Source organism: Heliconius melpomene, chromosome 11 (assembly GCF_056956725.1).
Source record: "Heliconius melpomene rosina isolate 202511_hmr_F chromosome 11, ASM5695672v1, whole genome shotgun sequence".
In the NCBI taxonomy this organism is placed as follows: Eukaryota; Metazoa; Arthropoda; class Insecta; order Lepidoptera; family Nymphalidae; genus Heliconius; species Heliconius melpomene.
Genome location: NC_140399.1, coordinates 4313272 through 4334073, shown reverse-complemented (window position 1 = coordinate 4334073; position 20802 = coordinate 4313272). Strand labels below are relative to the sequence as shown.

The window sequence follows — 20802 nt, the reverse complement described above, 5'->3', positions numbered from 1 at the left end:
TCTAATAAACGAGATGGCCATCACAGTATCCCCCTACGCGATATTTTAAAATCAAAGCCAAATATAAATCGACTACCCCATTAGAAACATTCCGTGAGTCTATTGGATAATTTCCCAGCAACGCGAGCCCGATCCCGGCTGCAGGAGAGGAAATCAATAAATTTCAATAAATCAATATTTTACCGTGCACCCTGCGCTGAATATATCCGCTGCCGCCATTTCGATGATGACGACGTATTTTTTGTGTGAGATATTCGAGTAGCGGAGCGGGGTTGCGGGCTGCGGCCGTCAGTCGTCGGGTGAGCGGGGTGCGACGTAAACGCGGACTCGGACTATGGCGGAAGGGCTGATCCTCACTCCCATAAAAGGGTCGAGTTGATCGTGGTGCAGATACGCGTGGTATGTCAAATTACGTTAGTGCAGTGATATAATTATTCGCGAAACCTCCTTATCTCGCATTATCGGCCGAATTTGTGTGGATATAGTTAGTAGGTAATAATGCCATTGTGATGACGTAATGTAACGCGCTCGACTGGGTGCGTAGTAATACCGCGATAACGTTTGTGGCCAGCACCTGTGGATGTGGAGATTTTTTTATGATTTTTCAAGGTTTTATGTTATTTAAGTTCGGTTCCAATCGGATTCCAATTGGATTTTTTGGAGGTGTTATGTTAACGTGTTTTAATGTCAATGTATGTATTTTAATATGGCAAAGCTTACGGTGGAATATTTTGCACAAATTAATATGAGCTTGTAGGTACTGTGTATACATACCTATTAGTACACGTAGAATGTTTTCCTACTGCAGTGCGCTCGGCGATGCACGGACTCGCCTCCCGCCGCTAGAGGCGCCCTCGATTTTTTTAACCTTGTATAAATCTACTGGATCATTCATAACAAACTTGAAAATAATGAATACCCTTGAACTCTACATTATAAATTTGTTTAATTATTTTGTTTTAATATAAAGAAATGCTGCTATAACATTTTATAGACAAAACTATTTTTTATTTTATATTTAAATTGAATTTGTTAAAAAATCATTGTAATTAGATTTGATATTTTACAAGTATAAACACAATTTAATAATTTACAAATAGTAAAAAGATTTTTTTTAAATTATATCTTTCATTATGCTACTATTGTCTAACTTATTAATCGTCTTCTTTTTTCAAAAAGGAGCAATCCGTTAATTATACATAATTTTTTAATTTGCTATAGACGAACTTTTGTGTACTATTTTATTATTGAAAAAAATATTCGTGCTTAACACGGCAATTTTCTAAATTTAATATTATTTTATGTATTAGTTACTTTACTTCTATCTTCTATATTTATCTTCTAATAGGATATTTAATTGCTTAACTTCATGTATTTAGTTAAATAAAATATTGTTTCTTCATTTCAGAGCTTCCTACGCCCGTCACACCGAAAGCACTAGCACTATGAAACAAATTAAAGATGGCTTCTGAGTAAACATTATTCATTGTTAAAGATTTGTTGTATTGTTCATGGGTTAAGAGAGAATACTTATGTATACACCATTGAAAAATTGTTGATAGCTTTTAAGCCAGAACTGGTTTTATTCACATCTTCCAAAGAAGAATAAACAGAGCAAAGATGGCTACGCAAAGATTTTGTTTGCGGTGGAATAACCACCAAACCAATATGTTGTCAGTGTTTGATCAGCTTCTACACGCAGAGACATTCACTGACGTAACGTTGGCTGTAGAAGGCCAATTGCTTAAAGCACACAAAATGGTTTTGTCGGCTTGCAGTCCTTACTTTCAAGCCCTTTTTGTTAATCACCAGGAAAAACACCCTATCGTTATTTTGAAGGATGTTCCGTACTCTGATATGAAAAGCTTACTCGATTTTATGTACAGAGGCGAAGTGAGCGTCGACCAAGAGCGTCTGACCGCGTTCCTCAAAGTAGCAGAGAGTTTAAGAATAAAAGGACTCACAGAAGTCAATGAGGAGAAATGCGACATACCTGCCTTAACAAATTCGCTAATTCAACAACAAAATACAAACACATCCGCAAACACTCCGCCACCGCAGCTACATAGAATTCATCCATATATGCATCAAAAGAGGCCTGCATCCGGCATGCCTAGCGGAGGGGCGCCTCCTAATTTGCTAATGCCTTTATTGGGCAATGCTTTAATGCAGCCGAAGCGAAAACGAGGCCGACCCAGAAAGCTAAGTGGAAGCTCTAGTGATGCTCTGAATACGGCCGCCAGTCCCCCAGGTGAATTCATTCCGGAGTCTGCATCACATAATTCTTCAAATAGGGCAGGAGACCAATTACTTCGTGGATCGCCAGAAATGTTGGAAGTCAAAATGTCAATGGACAGTTTTAATGCGGAAGACGGGGCCACGTCCGGAGGTGAAGACGGCGGAGAGGCGTTGATGATCGACGAGGGTGATGACACACAGTCCAACGAGGCTCCAACATCAGGAAAAGATTCTGAATCGGCAGGTACGTTCGAATCCATTATCGTAGTATAAGTTTCCGTCATTAGATTTTATAATTCTTTGTAGACCCTTAGATTAAGTTAAATCCTTTATGAATAATTTGAGTGAAATCATCGGTTTCATTAAAAAAAAAAACAAGCGAAAAAATATTTATTTTACAATACACCGTAAAAGAAATGATACAAGATAATTTCCGCTTATCTTTTGTAAATATTTTATAATCTTCCTTCCATTTACCTAACACCGTTTAATATAGTTAATTATCACGATAATGTAAAAAGAGAAAAGCTACTGGGATATAAGCTTTGATGTTAGGATGTAACAAGTGAAAAGTGAAGTGTAATAAAACTATATTATATTTATTTAAACTTTATTCTGAAGGGGTAAGTGATAATCTCTCAAATTTTTATGACGTTACGTATTCGAGACAATAAATGCTTATTACTTTATACAAGTTACTATTGCTTGCTTTTCTGCTTTCGGGGAGAGCTATTAGAGGAATGGCCAGGGGCGATTTCGGTGTGGTAATGGTTTGAGCAGTATATTTTCACTCTTATAATATTTGAAAAGTCAATATATGTTTTATATGAGATACGGGAAAACAAACAAGGCTTATTCCCAATAGCTTTCCTTCATTTAAGGCATAATTGGAAATATTTTAGTGTCTGTATTTTGAACAATAAATAACAATTCCCGTCCTACAATATTTCCAGTTATTTCCTTCATACATATCAAATATATCGTTAGTTTATTCAATCAGTAAGTAGTCGTGTTATACAATTTCAGATATTGACAAAGTGCAAAAAGAGGAAAACCATCAAAATTTTCCGACAAACGGCCCAGTTTTATCGATTGAAAATGGATCTATTAAACAGGAGCCAAATTCGGAAATAACAGATGAATATAATGAACCGATCGAATATAAATACAACCCAGATAGAAGCCGTGAAAACTCTAACTCTCGAGAAGGCCCCATTAAAGATGCAGATGACAAAACAAGACTAGGTCGTAATCTAAAGCCAAAGAATAGTAAAAAAATACTTCCCCAAATATCCAAATTTAGAGCTCGAAGCCTGTTTAATCAGCTTTCTGGATTATCCAATTTGAATCCCGCCCTTAACAGCTTTGATAAGTTCCCCCCTGAAACCGTTCTAATGCCTGCTCTTGCTACCCAATTATTTGCCGCTGAATTAGAGCAAAACAGTTTAAATTTAACTAACAACGAAGTATCTGATTTAACACAAACTAACTGGGAACATCGCATATTTCCCTCGCCTATTCGAAAAAATAATATTGGTAACGTGGGTAACTATCACGAGGAGACTAATGAGTCTGTAAGGGATTATTGTATTAAAGAAGGAGAGAACGTCTTTAGGTGCAAAATATGCGCTAGAGTTTACACTCATATCAGCAATTTCTGTCGACACTATGTGACTTCACACAAAAAAGATGTCAAAGTTTTTCCTTGCCCCATTTGCTATAAGGAGTTTACTAGGAAAGATAATATGATTGCCCATCTTAAGATCATACACAAGAATCAGCCGAACGCCAATGAGCAAACAGCTAAGCAAGAGTCTTAAATATATCGAAGAAATTGTTCTACAAAAACAATTGTTTAAAGAGATCTGATTTTATGTTAAATTCAACATTAAGTAAATTTAGAATTTGAATTTTAAATAGTCGTTATTATGTAGATTGCAATTGAATAGGCGTTCGAGCTCTAAGTTTCACAGTATATCAATAAGTTTTGTTGATATTTTAGCGACACGTGTCGTTTGTTGTTATATTTATCTATTTATTTATGTTGTTCCATTTGTTTCTCAGAGTGCTGAACTTCGAAGAGATTTAATAAGAAAATTTCTATAATTTACTTGTTATTTTGCACTCACTTGTTACTTAATTTTATTACTTACAAAAATTTCAGGGTACAAAGTAACTACTCACGGTGATCGTTAATTCAAATGTAATCTATTCGATTACACGCAATTCTCATTGAACTGAATTAGTTAGTGTAGTTTAGGGGTTATTTTTATGAGTATACCAATGGCGGAGCCTTTTTGTAAATTAGAATGAATGATATTTAATTATATTCTAACTATTTAATATATCCTGAAGAGAGGCTATGAAACGTTAGAGTCTACAAAAAGGCGATACTAATGCCATTCGACAATGTAGTGGTGTGAGATGCATTTTCATTTAACTTGCCTTATTAGTGATCTTAGTTGTATAATTTACAATAACTTCTCCGAAGTAAAACTCAACACGGGCTATGATTTTATTTTGTAGATTTTGTTAAGGTTTAATTTAAAATAGTTTATCAATGTTGAAATGTTTGGTTGTAAACGTTATTCTATTCAAACGTAGACCATTATGAATATTGGCTAAGGTAATAGAATAGCTTAATCTCATTAAAAGGTGTAGTCTAGTTCCAGATTCAGCAGTAGTGACGGAGCATATAATATTTTCCATGTTCTTCTTTCGTTATCGAGATACATGTATATTTATACACTTTACATTATATCTATATCTATAGGTCAATTAAGTACCTTCTGTAAACAAGTATCTGTCAAAGACAATATTGTAACTTAATCTTAGGAGTCGTATATTATATCTATTATATAATCCATATATAGGGGACGTTATATAAAGCACTCGCGATAATGTACTCTCCTACCAATTTCATGTTATAGCAGATTTATTTATGACGGACTCAGATTCGTCTTTACGAAATATATTATTATTTATTTTTTTGTAAATATTACTTAAAACGACGACGTGATTGTTGTTAAAAGTGATTTTAGCAAGGTGCTTTGAGAAAAGTTTCAAATACTGGAACCATGAGATGATTTGAAAATTCTATTTTAGTAGAAATCAAAATGCCTTAAATATATATTAGGAATTCGTACTTATTAAATTATTTAGTTAAATTTAGAGGCAAAAGTAGTCTTCCATATAATGATAGCTACACTTTCTCGATTCAGTTGTTGTTGGAATAAATATATATATTAATGTTTAGACACGTTTTGTCGGAAACATTGTCTCTTAGCCAAGTTTACAATTATTATACACTTTTCGGACGTGGTTCAATCGCTATAGCGAATGTGAAATGAAACTTTAAAAAGTATAGATGGTAGACGATTATGAACGATTCCATTACATAAAACATTTAGTGTTACTGATCCTCCTACTCATGTCAAAGTTTATTATTTAATTAATTATCATTCATAAGCGTCCATCTGTGAAAAAGACAAGAAGAGAACAAGATTAGATGTGGACATTAACTTTTACGTTGACGACCCAAAAATTAAAAGGTTTCCAATTTAATATGTAGTAGGTCCAGGGAACGCTTGCCTATTAGTGTGCCTTTACTTGTATATTAATAAGTTAAATCGACTACTAGGTGACTAAGAAATTTCAAAGAATATTATGTATAATTATTTATTTTCATTATTCAAAGTTTACAATCTACTTTAAGAAGCTTCCTTAGGATTATAGAAACCTCTAGGCCCAAGTAGTTAAATATGACATTTATAGTTAAATTTAGGGATATCATCTCATGTTTCCCACTTTACATGAAAATTGGAATAAATTGTAATAATAAAAAAAAATCGTATTGTAAAATTCGAGGCGTATACAATGCCTATTTAATCAATGTTAAGACTGTTGAATTCATATAAACGAATTTATTGTACCTTTCATAAACTTTATATGAAAAATTTATCTTTGATCATAACATGGATAGGTACTTAAAAAAGAAATTTAGATATACGAGTATATCAAGGTGAGGCTATTAACGAAAGTTTTGTAAAACTTAAAAATAGTCAATTTAGCCAGTGCCTAAACTTAACGTGAAACTTCTTTCAACTTTCCTTAATTGAAACCACGTAAATCGTTCTCCTTTCAGAGTTCCTTCATTTAATTCTATACAAATAAATTATAAATTCTATTGTATTTGTTATAAACAATTATAAAATGTATATTTATGTTAACGAGAAATATCTTATTTCTATATTGATGGAACATTATTTAATTAAAGCTATATCATCAATTGGTGCTAAATTAAACTTAAGGTGACGTCACATGTGATGTGACATTAAAAATGAATTGTCCCTAAAGTGTATGTTGTTTGTGAATATTGTTATTTTAAATATCTATATGTTGCCCTTATTCTGTTTTCGTTAGAGAAACTAATGATATTAAACGGGGTACCAGCTAATATGTGCAGCTAGTTCATTTTGAATGAATACACAATTATTTTACGTACAGATGCTATTTATAATAGTAAAATATTTAATATATATAAATATATATAGACATTTACATACAAAACATACTATATACTGTTCCATTATTACTGTTCCACAGATACAAATTAGATTTTATTCATGCCGTTTCATTCTTACAGAGTATATATTAATGCTTATTATAATACAGAGTATATGCAGTTCTCAAAGATATAAGTAGAAAAATATTAATACATTTGCAGAGAATAAATTATATAATATTATGATTGTAATATAACTACAATGATGGTTTATTTTATATTATACTATTAATATAACTTAGAGAGGTGTCACAAAGTAAATTCAATTCATTTTAGTAAAGTTGTTATGTATTGAAAATTTTAATCAATAAAAGTAGGCTAATATTATATTGCTGAGGAAAATAATAGATTTTAATTGTCAAAGATTTTAATATGAAACTCATTTTTTGTTCGTCTTTCTACAAATCAACATATACGAATTCAATGCTAAAAATGTGATAGGCGATTGCAAAATAAGGAAAATAGTAGTAATTTTCATTTTCAACTAATATGTAGACCTGCAGACAATTTTTATTACTATAAAATGTTTTCGTTTCGTCATCTTTTTAGCAAGCTTACAATATAAAATGGAAAAAGGTTTAATTTTAAAATTGTAGAATATCCTCAGTATTAGGTTAAGGTTACAAGCAGTTTACATTTCAAGCAAGAAGTGAAAATAATTAATATAGACCGTTTTACACCTCTCGTAAGTACGTTTCAAATAAAATTATATGATAACTATTTTATCTCAACATGACACAGTAAATTTGATGCAAAATATTAATAAAATATTATATAGTTCTTAGCCAAATGTTGAATCCATATTTTTTGTTATTTGCACTTAGACAATAGCAAATGCAAAGTGTAATATTTAGAAAAATTAGATTCGAAAGTTACACATAGCATTATTTGTTATTGAAAGAAATACGATCGTATACAATAAGGTGTTAATTACTATTTTTAGAATCTTTAAAGAAAATAATAAAAGTTAAAGCTAAAATGAATCTTTTCTATTAATGTTATTGTTTGGTTTTGTTCCATTAATTTTTCTTTTTATACCTTTTTTAATTTATTATGTTTTTTTGTAAACTTTTAAAAAGTTAATTTTTGACATTTCGCAATGTTACTTATATTTTTGAATGATGTTTTCATTTAATGAAATCTTTACCGCTCAAAGCGCGTATTCTTAATTCGAATGTCAAAAATATGCTTTTATCTGTTATACTTGTTACGAGTACTTAGTCTCTTTACTTCTTTACCTATATTGTATATTTATAGCATAAATTATTAGATATCGAATATCTTGCCACAATCGATTCGTTCTATGACATGGAAATTTAACTACGACTTTACCTTTAAGCGTACCTTTTATGGTGATATCAGCAACGATGCTTAACTTATAAACTATTCAGACATTAATGAAAGGTAAAACTATGTTTAATAGTAGCAAAGTAACAACACGGGTAATTAGTAAAGATTAATTTAAGTTATTTATAATATTGTAGGCATAAATTGTGTTGTTTACAATCGAGTGAATTTTCTATTCTATAGAAAACCAGTAGTCACGAAGAGAGGACTGAACAGGTAGGTATGTTGTCATATGATACTACTGACGTGGACGGTGTGGTTAGAGTTAGTTATGTTAACATGCTTTCTATGTTGCTCAAATTGACGCTATGCGAAACAAGTATTTTTGGTTCAGTACAAATTGTTGCTTTTGTATTTTTTATTTTTAAACAATAGATTTAGATGTCTTTTTTTTTTAAATATTATCCATTATGAGGCTATTTTATTTGGTTATGTTCCAATCAAAGAGAGCAGCTATTTTTTCTAACAATAATTTTCAAATATGAATATGATCCTTGCCAGAATTTTACTAATATTTCGACTTAAAGACCCACCTTATGTGATCTTATGAGCTAAGTAAAACTGATACGTTATTTTTTATCAATGATGTACCTACACTTGCCGATATAGTTCCAAATGCAAACACTTGAGTCCTATTTTTAACATAGTAAAAACTATCTTTTTTTGTTACTTTATTTTTTTTAATTTATTACGTAGATTTAACGTTTATTATATATAGTTTTAGAAGTTTGACATTGTAGAATCCAATCCTTTGATCCAAATGTTTAAAATTGTTTAACCACTGCCTAGTGTTAATCCAACGAAAACTTTTTTGCACATCATATATTTTTTATCTTGTACCTAAATATTTAGAAATTTTAGCGTCTACTTTTATTTTATGTTTAAAATTTTTATTTTTTTCCTAGTTTGATATATATTTTGTTTAAGGAATCATAATTGAGACGAGTTTGTCATTGTATTCTGACAGTTGAACGAGCTTTGTCAGTAAATCTTAATATAAATTGGTGCTACTTCTTCAGCAATATTAAAATAATGTAATATGACGAACTTGTCTATAAAGTAGTTCCATCTCTCATGGTTTTTGTTTTTATCGTGGTGTAATTAATTTCGTCATTCAATTTGAACAAATAAATATTAATATATTTTCGTCTTTTGTTTTTTTTCCTTCCATACATCCATTTTTTTTTATTTTAATGGCTAGTTTTATTTTAAATTACTGCATTGACATTGTATTGATGCTATGAAAAATCCCATTTGCAGAAATAACATTATGGTAATAAAAATACCTAATTTCAGGTCGCGGTACACCTGATTTCGAAAATAAAGACATTAAATATGTGCCTACATCGCCCACAAATGATGGCCAAGGAAAGATTCGTATTAACCCCGCAACACAATCTGCGTCCACTTCCAACGAATATCAAAACGATTCTATTAATAATAATACGTTACCAACAGGAGGGAGCCAGATGCAAAGACCGGTTGTTAGAAGACGCATAAGGAGAAGAGCCAATTCAGCTTCCAACGATCCGGCTGAGCAGTTGACGGAGATGTCAGTGCGTGGGCTCAATCTGTTCAGATATGCGTCCGTTAACGAGGGTGTATATCAATGCACGGAGTGCGCGAAGGAAAACATACAAAAAACCTTCAAAAACAAATATTCATTCCAAAGGCACGCCTTCCTCTATCACGAAGGTCAACAGAGGAAAGTCTTCCCGTGCCCAGTGTGTTGCAAAGAATTCTCCAGACCAGACAAAATGAAGAACCACATGAAAACAACGCACGATTGCTACGTCCCGAAGGATTGTGTGTATCCACCAAATGCTTTCTTCATGTTACCCGGCATGGAAGGACAACTACCACCTGGAATAAAGTTGGAGGCAGTCGGTTCAGCGTCGCCTCGCAACTCTACGCCGACGCATTCGTCGCCAGATCCAGCACAAGCTTAAATGTGTCTTATTTTTATAACGATTCCAGAGTATCGCTATCATTTTAGACCATTGTTATAGTGCCTTTGAAAACGCCTGTATTTTAGATTCTATTAAAAAATATTTTCTATAGTGTTAGATAACCAGAGTTCAATAGGCCTGGGTGTTCAATCTATTTTTGGAATTAAATTTTAACGTTATACTTTTATAGTATGTAATTTCCAATGATACTGTTATGCATTTAATATCTAAAGTTTGTTCTATAGAGCTCATTACGTTTTACTTGTTAAAAGTATGGTTGTGCAAATATTAGACAATAAATATACACGATTTTATGAAGGCCAGTTACGCAACTACTACGGCGTATTAAATTTAAATGTTTAGAATTTCTAGCGTTAGTAGGTGCACTACAAGTCTGAATTGTGCCTTCCATTGTATTTCTATTCTTGAATTTAAAAAAAAAAAAAATTAATTTGATTAAGAAAAACGTAGTGTTTTTCATCATATCGCAAGACACCAACCAAAGACTGTAATTTACATTTTATCTGTCTGCGCACTAAACATTATTTGACAATATTTAAAGTGGTAAAATGGTTGCAAATGAATACTTGTCTCGTTTAATAATAACAGAATCTATCTAAGACTACAAATGAGTAAGATTATATATTTTATACTAGAGGATTATTGTAGGGCTTCTTAGGATACCCTCAAAATTTATATCGAAAAAAAATTTAATTTGAAAAATTACGATCAGTACGTGATAAAATATCAATTATTATTATTACTTATACATAGGTATATTTTAAAGACTTTATTATATAATATAGAAATATTTTAATATTAACTGTTTGAATATTAGTGAGCCTATTGTTACTTTATATGGTTAATTCTTTATATCCAGAGGTAAAGTTATAGATTTAAAAAAATATATATGCGATAATATACTTACGTAAAATCTATAAGTGCCATAGCGCATATGTTAATGTTGTATAAACGTTTCCATATCTTCATTATAGTGTTAGAACATAGGCTCTAGAAGTAGAGCTCAGAGACGACAATCAGCAGTTCTTCCATTGATAAGGGATTTGTTACAGACTTAGTGATTGCGAATGCTAAGATTAAATCGTTTATTTTAAACTATAAATAATTACTTCTTGGTCAATTTATAATAAATTTATTAATAACAAAAAAAACTAATATAAAACTGGTTTAATCCAGTTATTCGTAATCACTTACGTCTGATTTTTAGATGTTATTAATAATCTCCACGGTTATAATATAAGATTAATATTAGGTTATGTTTAAAGAGTTTTAATAACACGAGCAATTTATATAAGCATTACATAATGTTAGATGATAGATTATACTATATTACTTAAAATATTACTATTGAGTTTTTTGTGTTTAAATTTAGCGCACAATTTTTTATATTAAGTTCATTTAATTTTTTATATTCAAGTTTATGTATATAATTAAGTTGAACTTGGATCATTATAGATTTATATTACCGGTAAGGTATTAACAATTATAACAGTGTGATTCTTAGATAGGTATACCAGCGCCAGTCGATCGCACAAATTTTATTCGTAACTCGTTCTAAAATACGACGAGACCTCTCGATCCTCTTCTTCATTCCTGTTGATAGCTATCGGGTTTTCACTGAGTTTATGTTGGTGGTGACCATGTTATTTATGTTTTTATTTTCTTTCCTTTTGTAGTATTTTGTTTTGTGATATTAGTGCTAACTAAGTTAGCAAGACGTTCATTGTTGTATCTTACTTTCATTTCTAACCACGTGCTGCAAGGCAGCTTATGTATAACTATAGATTATATAAACGAGAGATCGTTTTTTTTATTAAGTATTATGGTCATAAAATACGTGAACCACTACTTTTATAAAAAAATAATTGGCGATGGTTGACGTAATATTACTAATTTAAATAAGTGATTTTTTTTTTTAATTGAAGAATTCTTATTACATAGTTATTTTGCAAAATGCTTACAGATATATAGAGGTTTTATATATTTTTTTAAATTAAGCACACTTGAAATTTTTGCTTAAAACAACAAATGTTAATTCACACTTATTTTATAGTTTTACTTGAGATTTCATCTAGAAACTGTTAGAGTGGACATTTTTTGATGTTATTATTTAAAACGGTTTTAAATTTTGTAATGAAGTGGTTATTGGGTTGACAATATTATTTGGTTATTTTAATTTTTTAATTACCCGTTATCATATACATAATATGAGTAAAGAAAACTTCACCTAGAAATTCAAAAAAATAAATAAAAACTACCAGAACACTTTAAAGTCTAAATATCTTCTCATCCTCATCTAACTTTCAAGGTAGTGCAATCTTTATATGCGTGTTAATTTTTTTCTATATTCTATTAAATTAATAGTTTACTGAGTACAGAATATTTATTATGCCGTTCGTCATCATAAAGACGGTGTTAGTATTACTTTTTATACTTTGTGAATATTTTAATTTAACACAATGTTCTCTTTTATCTACTTAGGTTCAGATGGTCAGTGGTCTTTAAATGGGGAACGGAAACTGTCGATAGCATTTTAGATAATCAGAGACTATGATTGTTATTGGACTCTAACATTTACTATTCTTATAGTATTTTTACAATTTAAGAACTTAATATAGAAATAGTTTCTACATCTATATAAACGTTAACATTACTACCACAGTTTAACTGAATAATTATTGTAATTATTATTTAGAATAAAATTATCGTTGCAAACAGCAAAGCTTTAACAAAAATCGATGTAAGCTACGGATTATGAGAGAGTAATTTCTATGTAACAAGAATTAAATAGAGTTTATTTAAGGAAAAGAATCTTACCAACGCATTGAATGTAATGCGTAAATAAATATGTACACTACAAATAATAATTCAAATAAAAGATTAAAGACTAAAACAGTCAATTTATTTAATCCTTAATTTTAAATTTGTTTGTGGCTATGTTGTATGTTGTTTATTAATATAAATGTTATGTTAATGTTGCCGTGTTGATTTCAAGTAAGTAAGTACTTATAAATAGTATTTAAAATTTACATAATCATTAAATTTACACATTGCCTTTTAAGTCATTTATAACTTTGATTAAGTTAAAAAACAGCATTAAAAGTTCTTCATAATACACTTGTGTTACAGAATTCCATTACACATATGAAGAAGACGGTGAAGGTATCATCGGTATGCCTATCATTACCCTAGAAGTATTATCAGATTCATCGAGAGGTGAATTTGTCCCAGAAAATATAGTGGAAGTCCAACAAAGCGCTTTATACTCAACAGAGGAAACCGGTGTACATTTTTTAACAGAAAAGACAAATGAGACCACTGAAAACAAAGATCAGGATGATAACAAAGATATTCCGAAAGCTCGCAATGATTTCTTAGAATATCTAACAAGGAGTGACGGTAGCGTTATTTGCAAGCTTTGTGGCGAAATATTACAGAGTCGCACTCATTGGTACAGACATAAATATAAATTACATGTTATACAGCCTTTGAATCCAGCTCCATTATTTCAATGCGAACAGTGTTTGGTGTATTTCAAGAGCAGAAAAGGTTTGTCTTTATAATAGGAATTAGAAACTACTTTACTATAAAGATAACAAAAGTTAAATGTTGAATAAGGCTTAGTTTGCACAAGAAATAGAATAAATCGCAGAAAATAAACTGTTCTATACATTATTAATCATATAAGTAATTTATTTTTTAGGATATATTGGACACTTAGCAAGCAGACACAGCGAAGTCTTAAGCGACTCCAGTCCCGTTCTTACAAATTCACAAGCTGAAGCACTATCAAAAAAAACGACCACCACACAAACTGACATTAAAGAAGAAATGGACCCGGAACTAGCAATTCCAAAGTCAAGTGTGCCAAACTACCAAAATAATGGAAAACATATAAATAACGTTTCATCAAAATCTGCGGGTTCTCCGAAAATTTATAAGAGTAATAATAAAGGTAAAATTTTGATCATTATGCAAAAATATATTAAAATAAAAGTGCTTCATTTTAAATCTTAAGTAGGTTTTATATTAACAATTAATATTTATATTTATATGTGCTCACTTAACGAATGAGATGTCAGTATTAGTTGAAAATTTAAATCCTATGTATCATTGCATAATTGTATTATACTTTTTGATTTCAGCCGATTTAGCTACGAGTAATAAGCCAGATATGAATTGGGAGGAAAGGAGATCAAAAGAGGAGAAATTGGTTGCTGATATCATAGATAGAGTAAGGAAGGAATGCGAAGCTCAAGGCTCTGGCTTAGCCACTCGCAGGGGCTACACACGTAGAACCACCGTTATGAATACATAACACTAATACAGTGTGTTAAAACTAAATTAAAGTTCCTCACTTAGAGATTAGGCCTAACGTAAAGGTCTTGGGAGTGATCATATTGTATGCCAATATTTGTGTCAAACATTTCTCTGTGCCAAAGTTAATCTATTTGAAAATAGTGTTTATTTTATATTAATGCGTTATTGAAGCTAAAATTGAAAGTTCTAATTAGTCGCTACAGAACGCTAAATCTTTTTGATTTTATCTGTCATATCATTTATCTTTTTTTTTTTGGTATATAACATAGTTAAAATATAATTATATACAGATTTGTATTGAAAGATATTTTTGTTCACCGAAAAAGTACTTAAAAAAAATGTTGGTTCCTATTCTGTCAGCCGAAGTTCTTTATAATGTTTTGAGGAACTTATTGTTGGAAAATTTTATCAATTAGGATATTTAAACCTTAAGTAAATATATTTTTATATTTTATTTATTCTTTATACATAATACAACACAAACGCGTCTATCTATATAAAATAAAAGGTTAAAGATCGAGAGTTGAGACTGGAAAAGTTTAAAAATTTACTAAGTTATGAGTCTAACGCTAATATGTCTTTAAAACTATACATTATTCTTAGAGTACCTATCTAGAGTATTCTTAGCTTCTGTCTCTCGCAAATCGAAGTCGCTACATCTTAGTTGTCTCTTGAGATCTTTGTGTCATCACACACTATTGGAAATAATATAAAACTAGAAAAGTTCGTATGGAGGGTAGAGGTAAGAGCACCATCTCGTAAGGATTTAGCCGATTGTAAATAATAATTTGTAGCTCAAAATTCAACGGAAATGGCGCTAATATTCAAAAATGTTATCCTAAATGAACTGTTGTACATTGTTTTTTTTTTTTCGAAAATAATCCAAGAGTCCAACTATATGTGAAGCGTCTTTAATTTTTTTTCCTGTGGTATCACAGTGTTACTCTTATTTCACTTGTTTTGATAAACACTTTTTTTATAAACTAAGACGGTCTACCTTACCTCTATACTCCTTGGCCATTCGTAAGATCTATACATAAATTTCATAATAGTAGAGTAGGTACACCATACCATACTATATTTTCAGCAATGATGCAGCCTCGCGAATGAGATATGTACCTAAACTCCATATGCCATGTTTCTGATATATCTATAAAATATAGTATTATTATGACATATAAACTAAAAATAATATCATCTGTGAAACATGTTAAAATTAGTATTGTAAGATGAGATGAGCGACTGCGATAATTGACTACTACTACTACATCTGACACGTCTTCGTAGAAAAATAGAATTATGCCCATATTTTCTTACATCTCAAGTTCTTAACTTTCTTCTTCGTCTTAACATATGAAAAATAATAAAACTAAAAGTTTCATAAATTATAGATGTATATACAAGCTGTTCGTCCATTACAACTTCGGTAAAACTTTACGAATAATTATGTATATATTATAATTTTAATATTATATATACATAAGTACATGAGCGTAAATATAAAATAACAAATTTATCAAAAAATGGGCCAATCCCCATGTTTAATTTTTAAATTTTTGGGGCAATATTAGTTATATTAATAATTTAGATAGATTTACAATTTTTGAATTTAAAGCTCAAAGTAAAATTTTGTTCATATATTTGTTACTTATATGTGCAATAAATTGTAACTAACTTTCATTCTGAATGTATGTCATTTAAGTGTATTGTTAATACACATAGAGTGTATTGTCATAATTATTATACATAGAGTCAAAAATAAAAAGATATTATATACGAAAACTGTGATGAATGTGGCTCAGATAATAAAATAGTAAGAAAATTTAAATAATCTGTCTCATTTATTTCTATTTAGTAAATACTATGTGAAAGGAACTCCTTACCACTCATTTCAAAATCGCCAAGACATTTTTATTAATTTGAAATATCATAAAGTTAAATTTACTAAATAAATTGTTTTTAGCTTTATAATAATACAATGTGCTCGTTATTCTACAGTACGGTAGTTAATTAACCTATTAAATTAACCAAAATTTCCTAAGTTCATGTCAACTTAAATATTTATAATTTGGTTTCTTCAGCTAGGATAGTAACCGTGAAATTGATTAAAAATATATTATGATATAAGATTATAACAGCTCATCAAATATAATATATTTTTTTATTATACATTTTGATTTTGTTATCGTTATTACAGTACAAGCTTTTTAATTTATGACTTTTAAATCCTAACTTAGATAGTTATTACTCTGTGAAATGTCTAGAGATGACAGTTGTTGACTTGGAGACTTTGAGGTTATCGTTAGAATAATAGCAAATGTCATAACATTGTAAGGTAAATTTTTATTTAAAATTTATTAAAGTAAATACAATATCAGAAATTGGGCAAATAGAAAATACAATTTGACTTTAAATTAAAATTTGTTCCAACAAGCAATTAGGTCATAAGAATATGCCACAAATTTTTCAAGTGCTAAGATGTTACAAATGTACTGTCTTTCAGGTAAATTATTAATTTAAATTTTATATGTTAAATCTTAATATAATATAATAATAATTTGAAAAATAGCTACGTTGCTACAGTTAATTGTCTTTTAAACGTACTGTTGCCTTTTGTAATAAAAATAAGATTATCACTTTAAATAATAATTAGGTACACCAAATAAGGAAAGACAACAAATGGGTATGTAAACTCTGTGGTGAAAAACAATCTGTTAAGAGACATTATGGTATAGGCACAGCCAAAGATTGCAGGCTACATGTTCAGAAATTAAATAATATGAGAGGTCAGAAGGAGGAAACTATAAAAACTTATACATCAGATAGCAGTGATTATGATGAGACTATTGCAGATAATACTGAAAATACAAATACAATGAGTAGTATAGATAAACAAAGTAAATGGAGTGCATTTGTTGATGAACCAGAAAATAAAAATGCTGATGAACCACAATATCTCAATAATGTGGAAGTAGTATTAGAAGTCCCTCGAAAAAGAAAAACATCAAGCTCATATAGTAAACAATTAAAAAATGCTAAAAAAATCACGGCTAGTGTAAAGTGTGATTTTAATAGTGATAATTTCGATGTCATAGAAGATAAAATTAGTTACACTTTAAAATTAAACAAAAATTCTCTGCAAGAAAATATTTCAACAAGTACTGTAGATAGTAAAACATTAAATGCAATTGAGAATCTTAATTCTCAAGAAAGACCATGCTCCCTAAATGGCTCTAAATGGCATCAATATTTAGAAGAGGATACCAATACAATGCCTGGTGAATTAATTGAAAATTGTTCAGTAAAAGACTCTTTTTTTTCTTTAAGTGATGATAATGACATTGATAAAATATTAGATCTGTGATAGCCATTTGATATATTGAAGGGAAGTTCCCAATGTGAGGAAATGATTATATTTAAACTATTTTCAGTTTCCCACTTCACACAATGTCTTAGAAATTCTTAAAAATAAGACCCAAAAAAAGATTAACAAAGGATATGTATGAAAATATAAAACAAAGTTATAAGATGTTTTTTTATATTTTTATTAATAAAATGCACAGGATTTGTCATAAAACAATAGCATTATTATTTATGAAATTAACAAAATATTAGGCATTCTATTAACATGTCTATGAAAACATCCTTATTTGTCACATGGCAACAACTTAATATCACTTTTTAACTCTAATACAGAAAAACATTCTACAAACATACTAGCCGACCATCAGTATCAGTAATTAATTACCTAAAAAAATGTATGCAACTGTACATGTTCAAATTTGACTTGTGCCTGTTTTCCCAGACATTGTAACACACTGCGCTAAAGATATTATTTTAGATTCAGTATAATATATAAAAGATATACAAATTACGCACAGTTTAATAATATTAAAAACTAATATTCAAGAATAGTTTTACTTGAAATTTTGCATGATGAACTTAAAGCAAATTTAAAAAAAATCATGAATGAAAAAATAAGTAAAAATGAGGTAGCATGGTTTATTGTCAAAGTTAAAAATTTTATTTGAAGAAATTTACGTTTTACAGACTAAGTACTGATACTGAATAGTGTGTACACATACAAATAGTTATACTTACATAATTCTATTGTTTTAAAAGATTGTTAAAAAATTGCAGTCTATAAAGGTATCTATATTGTTAAAGAATGTAAACATTAAAATTGCTATCAACTAACATTATACATAATACTTTACGGTAGTAATCCAAATATCTAACTTACAGTTTATATGAATTTTAACTGAGTTATCTGAGATATATATAGATATATATATAAATAAATTTTTGACCTACAAAATACGTAGTATTTATAATATCGAAATTAGGAAAATTTTAATAAGATTTTAAGAAAAAAGAATTTTAAGAAATATTTTAAGTATCGAAAAATTTTAATATTCCTGTCGAAATGATAATGTGGATTTTAAGTTATATTTAAAAAAAAGTTAAACTACAAGCTTTATAGTCTATGCTCAGATAAATGATTTAACGTCTAAATTCTAAAATAAGTTTACATTGATAATGGATGATTACAGGAAGCCCTACTAGATTCGATGTTTGTCTAACAATAATCCATCTAATTCTTCAAACTCCTGACCCCGGCATAATTTAGACCAATAGTTTAACTCTTAATATCATGGCTCAAGTACACCAGAAGCAATATACAATTTCACACGAAACTTCAAATAAATTAATTTAAATCGACTAGAACGCCGTTGCATGTCTGCGGCGGTGTAATTCCCTCGCTCTTGCGTATCTACGCCCATAGCCACTCCATCGCCATGGTCTGAAAACAAAAAAAAACTGTAGAATAGATAAATTCAATAAAGATTTGACTTGACTATTATTAGAGAAAAATAAAGGTCAATTACACAATAAATGTTTACGACTTAACTGTCAACATATTTCGGTTTCTGTCACTTGCATAAATAAAATCCACATAATAACTTAAGTATGAATTTAACTTTTATTTTATCTTGGGGCATGCTTAACCTTTTTTGGGCGTGGCCATAGTGTGTCGCGATTGTTGGTTGTATGGAAAACTTAAATATCAGTAATCTGTTAAAAATTTTTGAGTAATCATTATAAGTATCTCAACAATTTAAAGGATATTCAGATAGTGTGCCCACCTTCCATTATAACCAATAGACTTTCCGGTCTCATCTTCAAATCGTCTGCTTAAATCTTCTTCGCTACCTGCTAACAGAGACATTTTTTACTAATATTAAATAACCATAGTAAATATGTAGTATAATTTTTTTTTATACATTTTGATAGCCAAATATTAAAAAGACTTAAAATTTCTAATAACGATCGTAATTGACAACCAAGGTTGCCCATGCTACACCTGGACTTGCTTGCAGTGAGTTCTGATTAACTAAAGCAATTTGTATGATATGAATGTTTTTTACGCAATATTTTTTTTAGATTGATGGAATACGGTATTTATAATACGAAATCATTCAATTAATTGGTATGAGTACATAAAAACGATATCTCCTTACGAGATAAATTTGAATGTGAAAATCTTCTGCACGATGGTCCGCGACAACTCAGCAGTTGTTGTAATTGATTATGAAAATATTCTTTTTCAGATGTCGTCAAATATTTAAGTCTGTTCTGCGTTTCAAATGGATCTGTAAGAAGAAAACATATATATTTTTTTATTAATTTCTAGATTATTATTTAGTCATATTTCTATTTCTTCCGTACCAAGGTAAAAAAGCTCGGCGTTGAGTTCGTGGTGTCTTAACTTTCCTCTGCCTACCCTGCTAGATGCGGGATACAACGTAAATCTAAAAACAACTGGATTCTTATATTTTTTTATTGGATCGTAGATTTACTCACCTATACGTAAATTATAATAAGTAACCAATCCAGTCACAAATTCGCAATAAAGCAGATTGTGGGTCGCGTTAATAGTCCTGACGCAGTTGTACGTGTTGTTTGAGGAGCTCATGCAGAAGCAGAACGGTCCGGCGGTCCACAGCGGCGCCGTGCGCCAGTGGTCGTTGTCATGTCGGAAGCAGTTCATGCGTTCCGATTCACATAACCTTTCTAGTTCAGCCTGAAAGAATAAATGGTTTAGGTATAGAGCTTTCTAAGTCTAGTTGTAACTGTAAGAAACTATATAAGTACATAATAATATAAGAACTTAATAATATGTGAACGGGACAATCACACCTTTTTCTTTGCTTTTCGTAATTTTTTCCTGAGTCTTTGCTCCTTCAACTTTCTTCGTTCTTCCCTAGCTTTTTGTGCTGCTTCCAAATACGTATTTGTTACTGGTTTCATTTTACTAAAAAAGAGACAAGATAAACAATAAATTGCAATTGTAATAAGTAA

At 30.0% G+C, this 20802-nt stretch overlaps 3 protein-coding genes across 7 annotated transcripts in view; 2 read left to right on the top strand and 1 right to left on the bottom strand.

The window, feature by feature from the left end:
• Positions 1-257: 257 nt before the first annotated feature.
• ttk (zinc finger and BTB domain-containing protein ttk) lies at positions 258-16267 on the top strand. 4 transcript variants are annotated; one of them, XM_085193528.1, is made up of 5 exons: positions 351-492; positions 1409-2482; positions 13249-13668; positions 13823-14074; positions 14265-16267. In XM_085193528.1, the coding sequence occupies exons 2-5, from the start codon at positions 1621-1623 to the stop codon at positions 14435-14437; spliced, it is 1707 nt and encodes a 568-aa protein (XP_085049654.1). In that variant the 5' UTR covers positions 351-492; positions 1409-1620; the 3' UTR covers positions 14438-16267. The 4 variants fall into 4 exon arrangements, with proteins under 4 accessions (XP_085049656.1, XP_085049654.1, XP_085049657.1 ...); XM_085193530.1 differs by lacking the exons at positions 13249-13668; positions 13823-14074; positions 14265-16267 and adding an exon at positions 9446-13012 and having other exon boundaries at positions 258-399; XM_085193531.1 differs by lacking the exons at positions 13249-13668; positions 13823-14074; positions 14265-16267 and adding an exon at positions 9446-13012.
• A 513-nt stretch (positions 16268-16780) lies between these two features.
• Positions 16781-17940, top strand: LOC146534454 (MRN complex-interacting protein). The gene is made up of 2 exons (XM_085193532.1): positions 16781-16942; positions 17093-17940. Exons 1-2 carry the CDS (start codon positions 16892-16894, stop codon positions 17801-17803), a joined length of 762 nt encoding a protein of 253 aa, XP_085049658.1. The 5' UTR covers positions 16781-16891; the 3' UTR covers positions 17804-17940.
• A 23-nt stretch (positions 17941-17963) lies between these two features.
• Positions 17964-20802, bottom strand: part of Sulf1 (Extracellular sulfatase Sulf1) — a 73700-nt gene continuing 70861 nt past the window's right edge. The window contains exons 13-17 of one of the 2 annotated variants that reach the window (XM_085193526.1): positions 20641-20755; positions 20305-20524; positions 19962-20093; positions 19587-19656; positions 17964-19243 (exon numbers count right to left, since the gene is read on the bottom strand). In XM_085193526.1, coding sequence (XP_085049652.1) covers positions 19162-19243; positions 19587-19656; positions 19962-20093; positions 20305-20524; positions 20641-20755 — 619 coding nt within the window. In that variant the 3' untranslated portion in view covers positions 17964-19161. The remainder of the gene's footprint in view (positions 19244-19586; positions 19657-19961; positions 20094-20304; positions 20525-20640; positions 20756-20802) is intronic. The other variant, XM_085193527.1, reaches the window with a different exon arrangement.